This window comes from Polyodon spathula, chromosome 12, assembly GCF_017654505.1.
Source record: "Polyodon spathula isolate WHYD16114869_AA chromosome 12, ASM1765450v1, whole genome shotgun sequence".
Classification (NCBI taxonomy): Eukaryota; Metazoa; Chordata; class Actinopteri; order Acipenseriformes; family Polyodontidae; genus Polyodon; species Polyodon spathula.
Window position 1 is genome coordinate 44,633,639 of NC_054545.1, and position 21,154 is coordinate 44,654,792.

Genomic DNA, 21,154 nt, shown 5'->3' on the forward strand with positions numbered 1-21,154 from the left:
ACAGACACAGACACACACACACAGACACACACACACACACACACACACACACACACAGACAGACACACGCACACAGACAGACAGTTGGGACAGGACATACAGCACACAGCCACACACACAGCTCTGGACAGACACATGACACACACGGTGTGTGTCCTCACACTGTTGTGTAACGCCACATCAGACGTGTGCTGCGCACAGAAAAATTACCACATATTTCGATGTCGGTTTTAAATCGTAGGTGATCTTACAAAAACCCTAAATTCTGTATAAGCATTTTTTTCAAAAAAAATAATAATAAAAAAATAAAAAAAATAAAGAAAAACTACATGAACACAATTTTGATATTTTATTTAACGTTATGCAATCAAAATAAAACTACAAAATGGTATCGCAAAAAGCCATAATAGTACAGTAGTTTTAGAAACGTCACATTTTAACATTTTTGTTCAGTATATGGAAAACTACAAAGTGGTGTGTAATTCCATACGTTAACGTAACATTATTCCAGCAGGCTTCAATCAGCTGTATGAAGCAAAATGAGTTCATTCTATAGGGTTATGCAAAACTGTTGGCCAGAGCTGTACTCTTTTACTGCATGGTGCTGCAGTTTTGAGGGTAAGTGGGCTTTTAAATGGATTTCAAATGAGTATGAGTAAGGCTTATGAGTGCTTATGAGTAAGGAGAGCTGTAAGTAAATGTACCAGTTAGCTTGTAATATCAATCAGTTGCCACGTGTTATTTTTACACAAAAACCTCAAGGATATACTCATTAGATGGTGTTGCTAATGTACTGCTTTTTGCACAGATTGGAACATTTCTAGCAACATTTTGTTTAAACTTGGAATATGTGGTTTGTAAAAAAAAATATATATATATATATATAAATCTTCAAATCTAACTTGACAAGCAATAACAGGTCTGGTGGGTTTGAAAAAAAAAAACAACAAAAAAAAACATTTCCCCCCTACTTCCTGCTATTATTAGATCTCTTGAGTTTACTGCAGAGACCTGCACAGCCTCCTCTGCAGAGCCCCAAAATAACCAATAATAAAAAAAAAACGCTCTGTTTTTATGTACTTTGAACCCCACAATTTAAAACCTCGCCTTATACTCAGTACCAGCACAAATGATGACAATAACAAATTATTTACAGCAGGACTAGGGATGGAGATCGCATTGCCCATGTATCCTCACTCAGCCCCTTTACTTACTTAATACCCAAGTATCTCTGGATAGATAATCGTCTGCTCTTTAAACAAAAAATACTCAATATTTTAATGCGCAAGACATCTCACTAGTAGAAAGGTGCCCCGATATGTTCTCTTGTTTGTTAACGGATAACTTGACTGAGACTACAAGTAGATTGTTTCAAGAAACAAGGAATCATGTTTTTTCAAGAGTAGACCTGGTTTTTACACTGAAAATCATGTTCCAAAAAGCATTTGGCCAATCTATAGAGATTCTTAGGGCAAGTAACTAAATGGTCAGCTGGCTATGGGAGATGGTAACTCCCAGTGTAGTGGCATGGTTTGGAGAGTTCCTCAAAGACCCAATGTTATTCTTATGTACACAGACGCATCAGATCTGCCTTCTTTTCAGGCAGTACAGTGGTCTTAGTGATCACATGTTATAGTGGGAATGATCACATGGATACTTGCAAGACGATTGGCTGACAATAAATCCGGAACTACCAGAGATGACCAGTTAGCGGTTTTGCTAGTAAGCCCATGCCCCAGCCATTTAGATGACAAATGAAACAGCAAATCACATGACAGCTCATTGACACAAGCGCTTTATGATTTCAAGTAACAAGCCACACAGGCGTTATGCGACGGCTCTGCGCTTCAATGCAGCTGCAGACGGCTGTTATTTTCACCGGGGAAGTGACTTGATTTTCTTTCTGCCCAGTAGAGCACAGCAAGCAGATGCCATCACTGTCTATCGATAAGCATGACGGCGGTTTACATTAAAAACACATTGAATCCCCAAAAGCAGCTTCTATTTACATCCCTCTGCAGATCAATTCTATCATTTTTCTCTGCTTAATACAGCACACACAGGGCCTCGTTTATGAAAGGGCACTAAACAGTATGCTGAACCATCATCAGAATGAATATGTGGTTTGTATGGTAATGCATGATAATGTATTTAAACAAGGCATCCTGTTCTGAATAATGAGATGAGCTTTAGTCACGTTGTATTTACTAAAGGGCGATGATTGTAGTGTGCACTTAGTGAGCGATAATTAGTTCGTTTGGAAACCAGGATTTAACTAATGGTAGGAAAACTATTTAAACCTATTTTTTTCTGGGGTGAAATCTATCTGGCAGCATGGAGGCATTACTTGCATTAAAGTTTTTGTATAGAGCAGTGAAAATGACCTGTAAATAACAGTTATATTAAGCATGAAGAAAAGTGAATGAATGCTATAATTTCATAACGGTTATTTTATAGTTCATTACACTGGTACAAATAGCAGAGTGGTTGAATACAACACTGGACCAAACAAGATATTATAATTCAAAGCAACCTCCTCCACTAAAAACTCCTCAGCATGCAGTTTTAGTTTGCGTTGCCTCTGCCTGTCTCTTGCAGAGGGCTGCGTCTGTTGGCACACAATCTTTTCACTGACTCCCTTGTCATCTTCTGAACTCACTGTCTCGTTTTTTTTTTTTTTCTTTTTTTTTTTTTTAACCCACAGGAAACTAATTAGACAGCAAGAGGAAGCCTGGAACCAGGCGTGTGAAATTTGTGAGTTCTTGCAATTTTGCCATTGTACTTGTTTTTGGTTTGGTGCCCACCACTGCACGCTTAACGCAGGTAACTGGAAACGTAGCTGCAGAAAGAGCTCAGGAAAGCACAGGAAAGACGTATTTCTGAGGTTGTGCATGGTAAGTGGAGCAGCAGTAATGTGACAAACAAAACACAGGGATGTTGGCATCACCCAAGATATTTAAAACCAGCAGTAGAATGTTGTTTTTTTTTTTTTTTTTTTAATACTCCTCTGGCTTTTAAGATACAGTTTCTGAAGAGTTCTAGGTGCTTTCCAAATTTATTCTAATTGACTTTAATAAACCATATCCTCATTCAGAAACCTGTAGTTCAGATTCCTCAATACCTGGTTAAAAATCATTGCCCAGTCTTTTGTAGCCTTGCATTTGCCATTTCCTACCTTGTTTTGCTTTTGCCATGCATTCCAGAGTAAACTTTTTTTAAGGGCATTATGCAGGGAGTGAGGGATTATAGAAACTGAATTGGGTCAGTTTTAAAGGTAACCTACCTTGATCTGTGTCAACTGAGGGCTGAACCACATATTCTTTTGACACTCTCTCGGTGTCAGAGGTGTGACTTTCGTTCATGGGTAGCTGAGATGAGAAGTCTGTGGGACCCTCCTGACTCTCTGAAAGGTAGAGTACATTAGTGGATTGGTTTACACCCCCTAAAATAATAACTTAAACCCCCAGTCTAGTCTATGATAGTGAGCGACCCACACGTCATCAACCCCCATCCCAACTGGAAAGACAACACCACTACTGGTTACTGGATACTGGAGAAACAAAAACTGAAGCTGGCATGCTAGTAATTGATAAGTGTTCAAAGTTTCGAACGCTCCATATGGTTTTCATAGGAATAAGTTCTTGCAATGACTAGAGACAAGACGGATTGAAAAAAAAATGTGCCATTTATTTTGAATGTGTAAATCACTGTGTTGACGTCACGTGAATGTGCTCTATGTAATCTAAATCTGTACACTAAGCCTATACAGTACAGCAGTAAAATCAAATGACTACCTAGCACACTTTCTTTCTACTGTAGCCTATAGGCTGCCAGTAACACAAAACAAATCATAACTTCCTAATACAATAACTTTTTAATACAGCCATTGATCCCAGGCATGCTACCCACTAAGGGATATTTAGTTACATAGAAACTGTTTCAGTTTAAGTAAGTTAGCTTTCTTTTATACTGGGTAGCATCAAACACAACTCTTCAGCAGCTGATTGCTTATCCAATTCTACTACACACATCTGTATACAAAAGTATGTACCAAAAAGTCCCAATATAGAATAACGACGGCTCTAATGCACAAAGAAAAAAAAACAAATAAACAATATACTGTACATGCAAATCAACCAATCCTGAACTTAGGAGATCCATGACTGACAGATGCTTGTCAGTATGTTCAACACAAAGATGCATGCATTGCACATTTTGTCGAGTGTTGTTTGAAGTTGCAGAGAGTAAGCAATCTATTAGTTTATCTGCAGGCTGCAGCTGTTCCTGCAAGTCATCAGATTCCAGTGTGAGTGAATTATCTTTAATAAAAAACAAGTGCGTTAGTTTTGAAGAAATATAACCTTTAGAAATGTTTCAGCTGTGTGGGACAGGAGTTCCACATCTCTTTTGTTGGTGGTGCAGTGGTTAAAGAAGGGGGCTTGTTACCAGGAGGTTCCGGGTTCAAATCCCAGCTCAGCCACTGACTCCCCGTGTGGGACCCTGAGCAAGTCCCTTAACCCCCTTGTGCTCCATCCTTCGGATGAGACATAAAACAACCGAGGTCCTATTGGAAGTGACTGTGCAGCAGCAGTTGTGATGCCTAGTCTCTGTAAGATGCTTTAAATAAAAGCGGCTGCTTAATAATAATAATAATAATAATAATAATGCAAACACTGCTGACTCTTGCACAGTTTTGGAGGAAATGAAGGAAACACCCCCTCCTGAGCATTTGGCCCAATTCAGCTAGAATGACCCATCTACTGTATTGCTCTTAATAACAATCCTCATTAGTTTAGTTTAGTTCACTTTGTGCTCGCAGGTAGCGCCTGAACATATAAATAACAATAAAATAACTCCAAACAATTACTGCACATCCAAAAATGATATATATATATACATATATATACATATATACACACAGAGACCATAACCTACTGCTCTTGATATCCTGTCGAAGTCTGTATTTTGTCGCGTTGCCTTCTTTCTGAATAGATCAATATTTTCCTGTTATTACGAAGCAATTGAAAAAGTTGCAGAGCACATCTATATGTAACCTGATATGGGCCACTAGGCTAGATCATTCAGAGATTCTAGAGATTCTCAAAGCTATTTACTCCAAATCGTCTTTATGGAAACAAAACCAAATAAAACTTCCAAAACGAACAAGAAACAACTGAACGATACTTCACTCGGGCCCCTTTAAAATGAGTCAACGGTGGCACCCAGGCACAGTTCCCTGTTGATTATCCATCCCGCTGCGAGAGGTAAGGCAGGCTTTAAAAACCACTTACTGACCTATTTCTTGATCTGCCCAGTTTTAAAAACCCTGCTGAGTCCCCAATTCCACGTGTGGTTTCACAGCAATTAAGTTGCACACACGCAACCACATGTGGAAACGAAGCTACTGCAAACTGCTACAAATTTCATTTAGCATTTAAATTGCTTTATATGGGGAAAAGTGGCATCCTCATCATGCACTCATGTCTTCCATGTGTGAAACATATATAATATATAAAATAATGACCAGAAGAGAGTTTTTTCTCGGTCCTCATATGAGGTGCATGAAAGGGTTAAGAGACTCAATAAGCTAGATTCTCAAACATCAAAATCATAAAATTGCAGGCAATAAAGTTGCACATATTGTTTGAAGTAAATAGTAAATAGAGAAATGAGCCAATAGTACAACACCATACACAAACTGAACACGACGCGGACGACCTACAATTTGTAGTTTTAAAAATAAGATGTAGTGAAAATGAAGACAACGGATAAATAGGGCCAATACCACAATGGCTGAAGGGTTAGAGGAGGCGGTGTGGTGTGTTGGTTAAATAAAAGGGCTTGGAACCAGCAGGTCCCGGGTTCAAATCGCTGCTCCCTCACTGTGTGGGACCCTGAGCAAGCCACTGAACCTCTCGACTACACGTCCCATTTTTAACTATGTAGTAAATTACATCAAAAGCACATCAACATATTCCAATAGAAATAAGTCAGTGTAGTTACCATGGCATAAGAAGCCATTCAGTACCTCTACTGTTTGTTTTCAAACACACTTTCCCTTGACAAAAGCGTGCTAAACATACCGACACATAGGGAAGTTGAGCAAAAACTATATTAGTGGTTGGCATGGCTGGAAAATCCAGAACCAGTTTGTCTTTTTCAGGTAATGATTAATAAATAAATAGAGATATTAATGTTCATGATACATATTTAATTATTATATAGGACATATATATGTAGTCCCTTCAGATCTGTAGACTTGTGTAACCTTTTTCAGTATAGCTACCGTAAATTGAACAAAACTGGGTTTTGACGGCTTGGGTGTCTGTTTGGTTAACAATAAAGCGTCGCTCCTGATCACTAAACATGTGGCATCCAAGCAAATCACTGGGTGGAATGTCTTTACCGAGCAGGAGAAAACAGAATTTGCAAACTCTGCCAGGAAATAGTTCACTCAAAGGAGGAAGCACTCTTCCTTAATGGGCTCCACATTATTTTTATTTACTTGCTTATTTATTTTTAAATAAAAACTGCTTACTTGATCTTTTTGGTAAGAAACTCTGTCTGTGCAATAACTGTAGATAAAGCATTCCGTATTGGAAGCCAGGCGGTTGTTTATATTAATGGATCACAGAGTGATCACCGACATAAACCAACAGGATGTTGTTATGGTGTTTGCGTTCTTATTATTGAGGTGGACTTGCCACTCGCTGTGTGTTATTCTTTTCATTGATATCCTGTCAGTTAAGAAAAGGCTTCATGCAAAAGCTTGTTTTAAAGTTATCTAAGTCCTTAGCGCTTTCTAATTAAACTGTACTGTACCTATATGTAGATGTTTCTAAAAACAGAAGAATTGTCTTGATGTCACTGTGCTGCAGCAAGCAGGAATTGATTCAATGAGATAAGGCATCTGTACCGAACCTGAGAAAATACGCCTAGTTTCAGAGCAGAAAGCAATACTTCTCAAGGCAAAAAAAAAAAACACTTCTAATTTGAGCAACACACCTCCCACTTGATCTTGCTTCAGTGACAAAATCAATCACATGTATCCTGAAACCCTGTTAGTCATGAGAAAGTGGTGTGTAGCTCCTTAGCTTCGTACACTATGCCGTGGTATTTGACCCACTTTAAAAGGCTTCCTTGCAGAGTATGAATTGGAAATAATATTACAGTAGCAGACCTTATACAGTAACTCCAAATATGTTTTCATTTTTAGTTACTTTTGGACGTGTGGGTCATTAGTAACAGGTGAAGGTACAGAAGGATGTCTGGCCTCCTGGCTATAGGTGGCACTGATGTCAACGGCAGACTCCCCTCACGTGGATGATGGAGCCCTTTAAGGCCACCATATTTGTGAGGTCAAGTAAGGTAGATACAAGGAAGTAGCGCTCTCTGGTCGGCCATGTTGGTAAGGACCCTTGCAGGTAGTCCAGGTCCAGCCTGATTGGAGAGGTGGAGCCTCTGAGTATATAGGGACTTATCTTGCTTGGAGCCTCTGGTTGGGGTTTGAAGGAAGACAGGCTGACCAGGGGCTAAAGAAGGGAGTGTTGTGTTTATAACTTTTGTCCTCAAGATTGTTAACCTTTATACCTCATCACAGATGCTCATTCCTGGGGATACCAGTGAGCTGAGAACAGAGGAACTAAGGACTGTAAACAAGTGGGACTCGAAAACCTGCCCTGAAAGGACTTTGGGGAAACTCCCTAATGAGGCGTTTTGATTTATTTTATTCTGTTTTGCTGTAAATAAACCTTGTCTTCATTTCCTGAAAAACCATTGCATCTCTGTTTTATTCTGTGCCACCATTTACACTTCGGTATTAATTACACCGTGTAACAAATTTATTTATATTTTTTGTTCCTGGGTAGTAAGTGTTATTTCCTAATTGCTTATGCCTCAAAAGTATAGAAAATGACTTATTCCCCACAAACTTTGCTTTTGTGACCAGGACAGTGATATTTCAAAATATCACTATTTCCAATGGGAAAACGGACAAATGTGTGTCTTTTCATTCACATAAAGTCAGAAAAAAACAACATATGAATCCAAATTAACATGTATTTATACTAAAGTAATACAAAAATGACTACAAAAGATTTAGAAGTGAGTAGTTTTTCGAGATTTACGATTATACTGTATTTACAGTATAATTAAATTAAAAATGTAATTAAAGTATAATTATAATTAAATTTCCATGCTTTTTTCCAATGCTTTCCACTGGTTTTCCCATAATGTACCTCCATATACCACAGTTGGCGAACCACGTTGTTTTACAATGCTTTATTTCTGAGGTGTACAGAACATCGCTTTCCTATGCTTTACCATGATTTCACCGTGCATTGCTATGCTATGCATTGCCATGCTATGCATTGCTGCATCACGACATACCATTTGCAGGTGTATCACAACAAAATGTATTTAAATGAATAACTTACTAGGTAACAAGATACTCTGACATAAAATAAATAACACATGTATTTATAAATGCATTATTGCATCAGTGAACGTATTAGTTAACCAATCAATAAATACATGCATGAATGAATAAGTAAATAAATAAACAACAAGAAAGCATAACTCTCACCTCAGTGTTTAACATTCAAATTTACAGTACAATTTAAAAAAAAAAAACACTGAATTGTATAGGTCAGACAGTTCACAGTAACATATGTTAAGACAGAGAAAATTCCTCCACAAATGAGAAAGTTTGCAAAGATTTTTGGCTGCATCTTTTACCCTTAATTGTCAATGCCCAAAAAGTGGGCTGTGCTGGTTGTGTTAAATGCATTGGCAGCTGCTGTCATTTACTTGCAGAGATTACTATCCTGCACACCACAGATTTGCTTCAAACCTTCATACCCACTTCACACTTTGTTCAGTTTATTCACTTTGTGCCCACAGAGCCAGCACAGGTACATCTCAATAGCGCAGCACTAATAAAATTAAGCACAAACTGTAGGTTTTAGTTTAGTATGTGCAAGTCACTTCTGCCCTCTGAGATATTTTTGCAAATGTGCACATTTTCTTCTGGGCTGACACTGACAAGATGAAATCTTAGAACATGCAGGGCTCTATTCACCAAACTTTATAGACGTTGCCGTTCACAAAAACCTTTACAGTTTTAGAAAGTGCTTGTTAGTTTATCATAGCGCTGTTTAACTGGAGAGAATTCTTTTCAAAAACATTCCTGAAAATTGTCCTTCAGGTTTTGTGTAGAGGGCCCCCAAGCACCGGACTTCTTTTGGGTTTACTTAAAGTTGCTTTTTTAAGAAAAATAAACTGTTCCTGTTAACCCTTTAAGGTACAAGGGACATATGTGCCCCACAAAGAAAAGATGCCAAGAACAATAATAATAATGAAGATGGATGCAGTAACTGTATCAATTAAACATGCGATTAAAACCAAGATTATACATTTTTTTAAATCTCAAGATTTATTGCGATTCATTTTTTTTTTATCGATTGACGGCCCTAATAAAAAGTAATGCTGTATTTGACATTGCCTACATAAAAACAGATAGAAGGGTGAAGATTTTAGTGATATGTGTAAAATATTTTCCAGCGTAGGCTGGTGTGATGCTGGAGGTGAGGGGAGGGGGGGGGGACGACGACACACACACTGGACGACCAACTTGAATGCTCTTCATTTCACTTAGAAGGTCTAATCACTTATCACTTCAGCCCTGTTAGCACAAACTGTACCTAAAATATCCAGGCCCACACTTTTATTGAAAAAAAAAAAAAGACGTGAAAAGATGAAAACCACAGTTAAAACACACGTGTCAAAGGCCATCTTCACACATGCAATTTTGCAGTGCAGTGCAGTGTGTGTGTGTGTGTGTGTGTGTGTGTGTATATATATATATCATAGATATATATATCTATATATAGATATATATATATATATATATATATATAAACGTGCGAGTATTTTATAACGCTCTGCACTAAGAAATAAAAATTGCATATTTTTGTCATGCGTGTTTCATGATGCTACTGAACTGCATATTTTATGTATAAGCTTCTTTGGCTCATGTTGATAAGTTAACACTGGCATTGTTTTTTAATTAGAAAGTCATTCACTTTTTACAGTATCCCTTAGCTATTCCTGAGCGGCATCCTCTATTTCTATTATCAATAAGCAGTAAACGATCAATCAATCAATAAACTATTATTTACAAATCAATATCTCTAACCTTCAAATAAACTGCATTATATTTATTTCCCCATTTTTGACAGTGCCGTACATAACATGTTACTTTATGTAGCTATTTCTCAAACAGTTGAGAATGGTTTTCATGAACTGCAAAATTGGTTTAACTCATTATTCAAAGTGACTTAAAAACAAAACAAAAAAACACCTTAACAAAGCTACTGTTCAATAAATCCTTAGCCCCTTAGCCCTTTGAGTTACAAGAGTCCTCTTGTGAAAGTGATGCTAACCTTCTTATTTTTGCAATGAGGTGCATGAAACAGGGTTTGAAATGTACTGTCAGGCTGGATAAGTCGCTGCCATGCTTACAATTGCCACATACAGATTCCATTTACTTGCACTGTTTCTCAAACTGCTTCCAAAAACAAGTGCAATTTACCATCATCCAGCATTATGACCTTGTGAGTACTATTACTGTAATAACATCCAGTTAACCTTTGCGGGGTGGGGGGACACGCACGAACGATAGAAATGAATACTCTCACATTAAAAATAATAACAGCAGACGCCTTTCTTGACATTTCAACTTGAAAAGGATTTTGAATCCCTCCCATTCGATTCTGAGACTGATTGACAGTCACCAAACGATAAAGGCATTTTAAAATCTGAATCACGATAGCCTCACAAAGACTGCTGCCGGTAGCTTAACACCATCACAGCTAAAGAAAGAGAAATGATTATACTGTTTTGACTTCACAGAAAGCGAAACAGGTCGTTATATATGTGTTCTGCGCAGCTACTACTGACAGCAACGGAATCAGCTGCCGCAGTGCCAGTAACAATCTTACTGGTAGTAACACCATGTGCGTAAAATAAAATAATTGCAAAGGATGCTATATGCATAACACTTTAACACCACGCCAAATAAATAAATAAAAGCCTAATTCTTTGAAAGACTGCAATGTTTTCTCAGCTGTATGCTAGCAAACGTGTTCAGTAAACCTGGAACACGCTACGCCGCAGAAACCGGGCAGTTATCAAGGTACAAAGTTATGTATTCGTAATAGACTGGTACTAAACGCTACACTGGTATATTGCCCTATTTTTTTACAGTCTAAGCTGCACCAACCCTAACGCATCTTCTCACTGTGCTAAGTACTAGACACAGGCTTCAAATGCATGCAATGTCATAATGCCCACAGAAATGAGTGTCCGTTTCCCTGTATCGTGTTCCGCACACCTGCTTTAGAAGCACTCAAGAAAGTACACACAAAGATTTTGTGTTTTATTTCTTTTTTTTGCAAATTAAGAATTGTGTGAAGTCATTCCTACCTGACATCCCTGCACCTGCTCCTGCGAGCCGCTTTCAGCTCCGCCTGCTTATTTCTCAAACTTGCCGCTATTGCGCTGGATCGCGCAGCTCGCGGGAGACTCCCTTCTCCACGCCGGTGCTTGGATAGCACAGCATGACGTCACACGCCATCCCTAGGAGACGGGGACGGGCGTCTTAAAGACACAGGCGAGTTTGCTTTTTTTTCTTTTCTTTTTTTTAAAGCGACAGTAACCTGTTTCGTTCCTGTTTTCTTTTTCGAGTCCTGAAGAAACCAGTCAAATAGTTAAAGGTCCAAGCAGATGTCGTTCGCACAGTAATTAGCTCGAACACAAGCATTCAAAGACATGGATAGTCCTTTAGTCTGTGTAGCGTGAATGTTACTTATTTTAAAGCATTTGTAGGGCGTACACCAGGCATAGCTTCACTAAGCTGTACGTTTATGTTCCCAACTTTTGTCGAGCTAAAACGCAACTATATACAAATCAATGCAATTGTAATTTAACCCTAAGGACACTTTGGGTAACAGCGCTGTTGTTGGACGGACGCCAGTGTCTACACTTGTATATCTTTATCAATACAATTTACAATTGAATTCGCCCCTCGTCCAAGAATGACGCGGAAATAACCAAACATGTGCAGTACTGTATGTGACGCACAGCGCCTCTTAGTGGACACTTCCTGGAATGACATCTGTGTAACTTTAATACTCTCACATGCAATGTAAGCGGTAAATCATTTCTGTAATGTGTTCAGACTGCTTTTGCTTAATTACATTTAATCAGTTGTATTATTATTATTATTATTATTATTATTATTTATTATTATTATTATTAGTAGTAGTAGTAGTAGTAGTAGTAGTGTATTATTACTATTATTATTTTACAATAACCACTTTACGCTATCAGTAAGCAGGACTTGTAGACAGTCCAGTTTGAGTACATTCCCAGGTCAGCTGCAGGTACACAAGAATACAATAATTTTATTTCATTGACATGGTGTGTCGGGGGCCATGCATTGTTATTTGTGTATCATTCGAAAATATACTAATACAACGTATTGAAAGTGCATTGTTACTAAACGGCGGGGTCTTGGGACAGTCAACCTGTACTTATCTATTTTACAAGCACTTCCTGTAAGGACAATTCAACCGGAAGCATACAAGTCATCTGTGAGCTGACTGCTCCCTCTTTATGGCACGTGCATCTAGGTTTTCTTAAAAAGTTGCAGAGTTCAAGTTACTTATAAAATGTTACAGCTAACTTGGAATCTGCAACTGCGTAAGAGCTGAAAACAAGTAGAAAGGTCTAATTAAGCGAATGATCAGTTCAATGAAGGGTCTGGTTCAGTTTGAGAGCTCAGTTGGAATGAAAACCAGCAGCCACATGGGCTCCCAGGACCGAGTTTGAGAAGCCCTGCTTAAGCCATTGCCAGGCGCTGGAAACTTTAATGAATGAGTAACATAAAGGGTAAAAACGTTTTTGTTTTTTACATCAAATGTAATGCGTTGCCATATTTAGTTACCTGCCTGTAAAAGGAACCAATACAGTTACAAGTTACTGGAAAATGTAATCAGATTACATGCAATGCGTTACTCCCCAACACTGATCACTGGTATGCATTTTCTTATGCAGCGTTATGAAGGTGAAACACAGAGTGTTCAAATACATGCTTCCATGCCTTTAAGGTAAATCGTCGTTTATAAATATAAAGTAACTGGCGTCAACATTTTAAAACAAACATGCGACAATAGGATGCCTGCTATTAGGGGGTATTAGTCCTTTATTTGACCAACCAGCAGAATACATTACATAACATATACATTACAATAACCCTGGTATTTCAAACCAGTACCCAATTTCTCGTTAAATAATTTCGATCAGCCTTCAGTATAATCAATTCGATTTTCTTCAATGCAGGAAAACGAGAACAAATGCGTTAGACACACATCGGTCCTGGGCAAGGGATATGGTCTTGCATTAGGGGGCATGCTGTGACATCACTTGACACTGCCCTTCAGCATGTCTACGGTATCTCTTCCGTCTCAGGGAGCAATTGGTGGGCCTCCATCTGCTCTAGCTGGCGCTCGTTTGCGCTGTCGCGTTTTACGCAGGTGGCCTGGTGTTGCGTCTCCCAGGTTCCGTCCTTGTGCGAGCAAAAGCACACCGTGTTGTCATCCACCTCCACACTCACCCCCGCCGGGATAATGGTGTTTGCCGCGAAGCAGTTCGTCCCTGAGAAGGCAAAAAATAGCCTTTACTGTTGATAGTTACACAAGACTCATTTACATCAGGGTTTGTCAGGCCACGGTTTGTTTAATCCGTATTTACGCTGAGAAAAACATACTGAAATGATGGTCTTAAGCCATAACTTGAAGTGCCTGTACTATATACTGCAGAACTAAGAAGAACATTCAAAAATATTACCCTGTCTACTATACGCAAGCCTGCCTTTGGTTTCTATAAAGAACCATTTTTGCATACAGATTGACTGATATGTAATAGTTTTAATAGCAAAGATTCTAAATAGAACACTAGGGGTTCCATAATCTGATGCTTCGGAAGCTGACAGAACCCTTGGAACTTGGTTTCAGGTCACTGCACGGCACACCAGGGGAGACTTAGCAACATCAAACTAGGTCTCCCGGTCACCTGAAACCAGGTGTCAAGCCACTATCCCTGAAAGGGGGCTTTGTGTTTCCTCAGCTATACCGTACATTACCTGGAAATACTAGAAACTAAATAGGGTTCTATGGGATCAATAGTTCTATTGAGTTGGGATTTATTGACCCCCATACCACTAAATATACAGAGGCCAGATATTCAGCACAGAATATGTTTATAAGTTTAAAGGGTTTAAAGACCACGATTTTGTTACAGTTACCATTTTTGCAGATCGGGCAGCACTGGTGGGGCTCATATGTTGGGTCCACACACAGGAGGGATGGGCACTCAGCAACCATGCAGTACACTTCTCTGTTTGCCTCACAACGGCACCGTTCACAGGGCGATAGCTGTAACAGACGAAGCACGCATCACTGCTCCGACGACACTGGCAGTATTCTCTTTGTTGGTTCTCACTTGGGCAATGGAAAGAACGCGCCGCGGGGTTGTGACTCTGCGGCAGCGCCCAGTCAATGTACAGAGCAGAACTACTGACCCACATACAAAGATCAACGGCGCTGTTATTCTATTCGGGGCGCTGCATGTTGATTTGCTTTTAAGCAATGCGATTCATGATCGTAGAACAAAAACATTAAAAAAACAAGTTTTAATATCATTTTAGAAAAAAAAAAACATTTAAAAAACGTTTTTTATAGTGTACTTCATTGTTAATAGATTTGATGATACTTTTAAATGGGAGCTTTCCTCTACTTTTATAATAATAAACTATTATTATTATTATTATTATTATTATTATTATTATTATTATTATTATTATTATTAATAATAATAATTAATAATAATAATAATAATAATAATAATCACAGCCATAAATAACTCCTTTGAAAAATGGCTTACATACAAAGAATATAAACGACATTTTCCATAATTCTAGACTTTATAGAAGTTTATAACAACAATGATAATAATAATAAACACCGTTTGAAATGAAAAGGTTATTTATAGTCTAGTTAACCTCCCTCTAACGTGGAGGGTATCCAGCACCCAGTATTGCCCCTCCTGCATTATTAAAATGTTATGAATCCAGCCTGACAAGCCAGAATGGTTCACATGCACTACACTACTGTACGTGCTGCTGAGCAGGTACAAAAATTGATGTTTTACAGGAACGGGAATCTAGTTACACACATACATTTAAAAAATGACTGGTCATTACAGGGTTAAGGACTAGGCATGATAATACGAGTAATAGTAATAGTATCGTAATAATAATAATAATTACCTCAAACTCTTCAAGCAACTTGTACTTCTTCCCTCCGTACTCACAGACGTTCCTTATCTCCACGCAGTAGGGACAGCAGGACCTGAAGCTCACCCGAGAGCAGCGCGGGTGAACCCGCGGACACCGCGGCTTTACGCACAGGGGGCCCTCTTCTGTGCAAATGCAGGGGCAAGCGCTCGGGGCCGGGTAATAGGTCTCTCCAATAGTATACACGAATCCGTGGTCATCTAGGCACCACTTACCTCGGTAATCCCCGAAATCGTACTCGGACTCGTTTTGAGAAGAATACTCCGAGCTGGCACAAGTTAAGCAGATCACTTGGAGACAAACGCACAGGTACGGTGAAAGAAAGTGAAGCAGCAGCATCGTTTTCATCGGGTGATATCACGCTAGCACTGGCAGTCCTTCACTATCATGGAAGGACCACATGCAATCACAGCCAACTGGCTTCAGTGATCCTTCAGCGCCAATCAAATATTGCAAAGCTCAGGGATGTGTGAATAGCACGGCGTAATTAAACACAGAATTCAGCTTATTACGCTCGGTTTGAAACTGTTCCGTTGTGTCACTCTGGTCCCGGGCAATGGTTCATTAATGCCATGACTGATCCGCGCTTTCAAGTGTGAAAAATATCTCTATGACCTTATTTTAGAAAGTACTGCGTTCAAAAAAAAAAAGACATGTCATTGATTTATATATAAAAAAAAAAACTTTCAATTTTTTCTTTACAAAATTAAATTATTAATACAGCAATCTGACACAACAGATGTAACGCATTGCAATGTTCATTGTTCTAATTGTTTGAGAATATGCATTAGTCGCATATTTTGTACTATGCTTTTTTTTTTTTAACTGTATATCATTACGCATTTCTGTGTATTTAAAGTATTATGGATTTTCTTGTTGTTACTGCATCTTGTAAAGCGCTTATTGCATCTTGTAAAACGCTTTGTGATAGTGGTCCAGATTGATTGATTGATTGATATACAATGCACACGTTACCAAAATACACGTGGGTATGGTTGGATTTATGTTTAATTCTTAAACATCCAGTTCGCATACATACAGTGACTTTTCTTTTGTTTTCTTTTACTGCTTTCTACTCTTTATCTCACGATAATGTGTTTCTACTCAAGCTGCTGTAGGTTATTGACCCTTCTGAACCAATCAGGTTGTGAGCCCAGTGCCATGAGTACAGATTGATTTTGTTGTTGGTTTCAACCACGCATGTCATGTTTTACCAAACCTAATTTTAGCAAACACTACCTTAAAAAATGCATGTTCTCCACCCGGACGCCGTATAGCAAGTGTACGTTAAACTGTCTGGGATGGTGTCGATATTAATACAAACTATAGCACGTTATCTGTTACATACTGTATAGTCAGATTTCTGTTCACAAATGCTGATGTGTGATGGCTATCAGTCACTGAATAGCTCAAATGTTGTTTAAAATTAGATGCTTTTAGCAAACACGTCATAATACTTAGAGGTTTACGCGTACACACACACACACACACACACACACACACACACACACACACACACACACACACACACACACACACACACATGCGGCTTAAAATTGTTTATGTTTATGCACAGGTAAACAAATAATATAGTTAACTGTAATAAAGTATGGTATATATGTTTATTCTTAAGCATAGACATTTTTATTAGTTTTGTTTGGTAATGTCAAGGTCAACAAATTCGGCGAGGTGAGGTCATCATAGGCGTACCCTGAGCTGGCGCAGAACACGTGTGCACCTGTGCGCTTTACAAGTTTCAAAAGAAAAGAGTTTGGGTCAGGATTGCACAACGGAGGGGACGGGCTCCCCCAAATATTAAATATGGACCATTATTTGTTTTCTATTGGTAGGTGAGCAAAGCGGCTACAGTTTCTGGTTATTTATCCAGCCAGGTAATATTAACGTATGTGTAATTAAAGTGATCCTGGAAGTGGCAGATAAAGCACGAATTAAATATTAATATAATACCCTCACACGTCTAAATAATGTACCTAAGCAATAGTTTTTGATAGAACTTAGATGTATTATTCTTATTCTTATTCTTATTCTTATTATTAGTTGTTTAAAATGACAGATAAAGGTCTTGTATATATGTGTTAGCACTCACTCAATATGCGATATCAGTATACTCCATCTGAGCTGTTAGTTATAGGTCATGTTCAGTTCTAATCCTCACTGATTTACTTCAGGTCCTTTTAAAATAGTTGTTATCTTCATATTTACATATGGAGATATAACCTGAAAATACCTGGTGTGTACAGAACATCATTGAACTGTATAATAGTCAAGCCACAGTATATACTTCCTCCACTAGGTGGCGCTTCGCATTAGTCTGTTTAATTTGTTTTAATGCTGTTTTTAATCAAATTGTTATTTCTTTGAGAACCTGACGGTTGCTTTAAAGCAGCGGGTTGGTAAGCTAACTTGCAGAGTTATTAAATCTCAATTTGAATGTCCTGTTATGAAGGAGCCAGACGCAGGCCTACATACCAAATTGTTAATTACTTTCACCGGTACATTTATGAATCTACTGTATGTGTGACATAAGTAATAGTTGATGAATGAATGCAAGAATTGATTCATTTATTGTACACTCTTGAAAACGAAGATTGTGTGCATCCCAATAGTTAAGAAATGTGTCTCTTAGGTTTGTTTGTACTTTAGTCTTGTGACCAGAGGGTAGAATGTCGAGGTGATGGTCATGCTAAGCGACCATCTGGAGTTGATTAAAATTAAACTCTCCCTTGGATCACCAGAAATCGCCTTAGCGACCGTTGTAAGATTGAAGTATGAAGATTAACTTTTAATCAATTCTACATGTTCACTCTGCAGTGGGTCCCTTTTGGAAAAGGGTGGGAAGAAAATGTATGTATAGCAACACCATGACTGTGAAGATGAAACTAACAAAGGGGCAACAATTTCTAACGGCAGCAGAGACGCTTCTCACTTCCCCATGTGTTTTGGAGATGTAATTACAGCTACAGTCATGTAATACTAAAGCAGGATTCCCGACAGCTCACTGCATTATTCCATAATACGACTGCACTTTTTTATTTTTCCAGTAGGAAAAATCTACATCTGTGGGTTATAGAAATTCATATGAATTACCAGGGATTTGCAAAAGAAACATTGCGGGTACAAAAGATAACTTAATTTAGTTAGTTTAGAGTTAAATGTGTTTTTAACTTTTTCCTCGTGCTTTTATAGCTCCTTCTGGTTGCCAGATATTGTAATCTCACTGTTTTGTTTGCTAACAGCATACAACACTGTTTCAAAGGTGTTCGAGGCAGTCAATCTGTAGGCACAAGATCTTGTTCGGTTTTCCTTTGAAAAAAAAGCATGCATAGTCAATCAGTATTGTGGGAAGATGACCCTGATGTATTACATAAACACCAGTTTAACATCTGAGCGCATAGACAGCTGTCGACCAGGATATGGCAAGAACAAGGAAACTCATGCAACCTTGTATAGTAAGTTTCCTCTGCTATTTGTTCCATACTGCATTACTGTTGTATTGTTCTGTTTCAGCTGTTTGTGAGTCATGGTCCTGCAGCTTAGATAATGTGCCATGCACTGACGTGAGAATGTATGGAGCAAGAGATTGCTAGCAAACTATTTTCTTTTTAACATTGTTGTGTTATGTATTTTATTTATTGAAAGTATGGTTCAGGCATCAATACCTTTTGGTGAACTTCTGAATCTGAATCTTTTCTTTTGTTTATATTATAATAATAATAATAATAATAATAATAATAATAATAATAATAATAATAATAATATTATAATAATATTATTATAATTATTATTATTATTATTATTATTATTATTATTAATAAGAAGAAGTCATGTGTTCGTAGGGTACTTTTTGTTGTGTATCTTGAATACAACTAAAGACATGACAAGTTCAGCTGTAGGATTATACAGCGCTGAAAGAGTTAACAAGAGAGTCACGTGGTTATTTGTCTGTCCTTCCGTGTCATTGGTTGTTTGTAGTCAGCTGGTAAGAGTCGTGCCCTTTGGTTGTGCTGTTGATAGTGATGCTGGAAGGAAATGCGTGGATGAGCTCCATTGCAGACCAGTTAATATGAGCAACTACACACACTAACCCATTTGAATAATCGCTGTAGTCTCTCTCTGCCCCTTTAAACCTTTATTAATAGTTGTTAAGCCTTAACTGAATACTAGATTGTTTAAATTAGCGACGCACTACTAGAAACTAACGCAGTGGAAATTGAAAGTCAGTTGTTAAAATAATAAACACAAACCCATAATCATTTTAGATTAATGTATTGAGAAATGACGGGCACTTTAATCTCCTTTTAGCATTTTAACAACAAAGACCTACAGTACATGCCTGTGCTAATCCTGACTGTTAAAAACTTCCAGAGTGTTGTTTCCTGCATCACAGTCTCCAGCACAACACAAACAGAGAGACATGTGGCCTGAGGGGATTTGCAGCAACCACACAGAAGTGAAACTCAGACTGTGTCAGTACTGTACAGGTGGAACTTTATCTGTCACCCACGCCCTATAAATAAGACTGGGAGAACTCAGCAGAGCAGCACATTTCTCCCACGGACACAGAAGGACTGGGGATCAGCAGAAGAAATTGTTTTGAACGAACAGCGTAGAACTCGGAAGAGGAACAGATAGAGAGGTTGAAGATTTGTCTTGTTTTGCTCCAGAATTTTGAGATTGCAGAAAGAGTTTATTCTAAAGCAGTCTTCTCTTGCTCTACTGCAGCATTCCAACACAGAAGAAGTCTTTTCTCGATACAGACGCAACAGAAATACAGCAGACCACTATGGGAATCCTATTCAGCTCAATCTACAAATCCTTCTATGGCGTGGAGGCCAGGATCCTCATGCTAGGGCTTGACGCTGCTGGAAAGACTACTATCCTGTACAAACTGAAGCTCAATGAAGCCGTCTCTACCATCCCCACCATCGGCTTCAACGTGGAGACTGTGGAACCCATGAGAGGCGTGTCCTTCACCGTGTGGGACGTGGGCGGCCAGAACAAGATCAGGGCTCTGTGGAAACACTACTACAGTAATGCAGAGGGGCTGGTCTTTGTGGTGGACAGCTCTGATCCTGAGCGCTTTGATGAAGCCAGAGAAGAGCTGGAGGGGATCCTGAGCCATGAGGAGATGAGCAAGGTGCCCTTCGTCGTCCTGGCCAACAAGCAGGACCTGCCAGGAGCCCGCAGCCCCTCCGTCCTTGTGGAGGCGATGGGACTGAACAAGCAGAGAGGCCACGAATGGCAGGTGCAGGGCTGTTGTGCAGTCAACGGGGAAGGGATAGTGGAGGGCATACAGAGACTCACTGAGATGGTCAAACAGTTCCAAAAAACAAGAAGATTTTAACAGGGGTGTTTTCTTAACTAGATGATAATAGAAGACTGAATAAACTCACGCAGTGTCTAACCTGTTTTAACTGATAATCCTGCGGAAATGTGAATATTCATTCAAAGCTATCTGTTCAGGTCTGCGTGCACTTTGTCTTTCTTCGCACATTAGTTTACAGTGAAAATTTAAGTTAGCCTCTGTTCCTTCATTTTTATTTTATAAACCCAGCATTGTTAGGAAAAAGGTTTGAAAAAAATAAAGATACTGTTCAAATTTTACCGAAATATTGACAACATGAATTAAAATAAATCTTTCTATATTTTGTCACATGTACTTTTAATTACATTGCATTTTTGTGACTGTGTTCTTAATATTTTGCGTTTTTGAAAAAA

At 38.6% G+C, this 21,154-nt stretch overlaps 3 protein-coding genes across 3 annotated transcripts in view; 1 reads left to right on the top strand and 2 right to left on the bottom strand.

The window, feature by feature from the left end:
* Positions 1-11,763, bottom strand: part of LOC121324736 (zinc finger protein Aiolos-like) — a 34,160-nt gene extending 22,397 nt beyond the window's left edge. The window contains exons 1-2 of the mRNA XM_041266884.1: positions 11,485-11,763; positions 3,284-3,403 (exon numbers count right to left, since the gene is read on the bottom strand). Coding sequence (XP_041122818.1) covers positions 3,284-3,403; positions 11,485-11,491 — 127 coding nt within the window. The 5' untranslated portion in view covers positions 11,492-11,763. The remainder of the gene's footprint in view (positions 1-3,283; positions 3,404-11,484) is intronic.
* A 1,481-nt stretch (positions 11,764-13,244) lies between these two features.
* LOC121324807 (von Willebrand factor C domain-containing protein 2-like) lies at positions 13,245-15,921 on the bottom strand. Its single transcript, XM_041266994.1, has 3 exons — positions 15,389-15,921; positions 14,366-14,495; positions 13,245-13,716 (listed from the first exon to the last, which is right to left on the bottom strand). The coding sequence occupies exons 1-3, from the start codon at positions 15,761-15,763 to the stop codon at positions 13,508-13,510; spliced, it is 714 nt and encodes a 237-aa protein (XP_041122928.1). The 5' UTR covers positions 15,764-15,921; the 3' UTR covers positions 13,245-13,507.
* Positions 15,922-20,132: 4,211 nt separating this feature from the next.
* Positions 20,133-21,154, top strand: LOC121324511 (ADP-ribosylation factor-like). Its single transcript, XM_041266489.1, has one exon. The coding sequence runs from the start codon at positions 20,220-20,222 to the stop codon at positions 20,778-20,780; it is 561 nt and encodes a 186-aa protein (XP_041122423.1). The 5' UTR covers positions 20,133-20,219; the 3' UTR covers positions 20,781-21,154.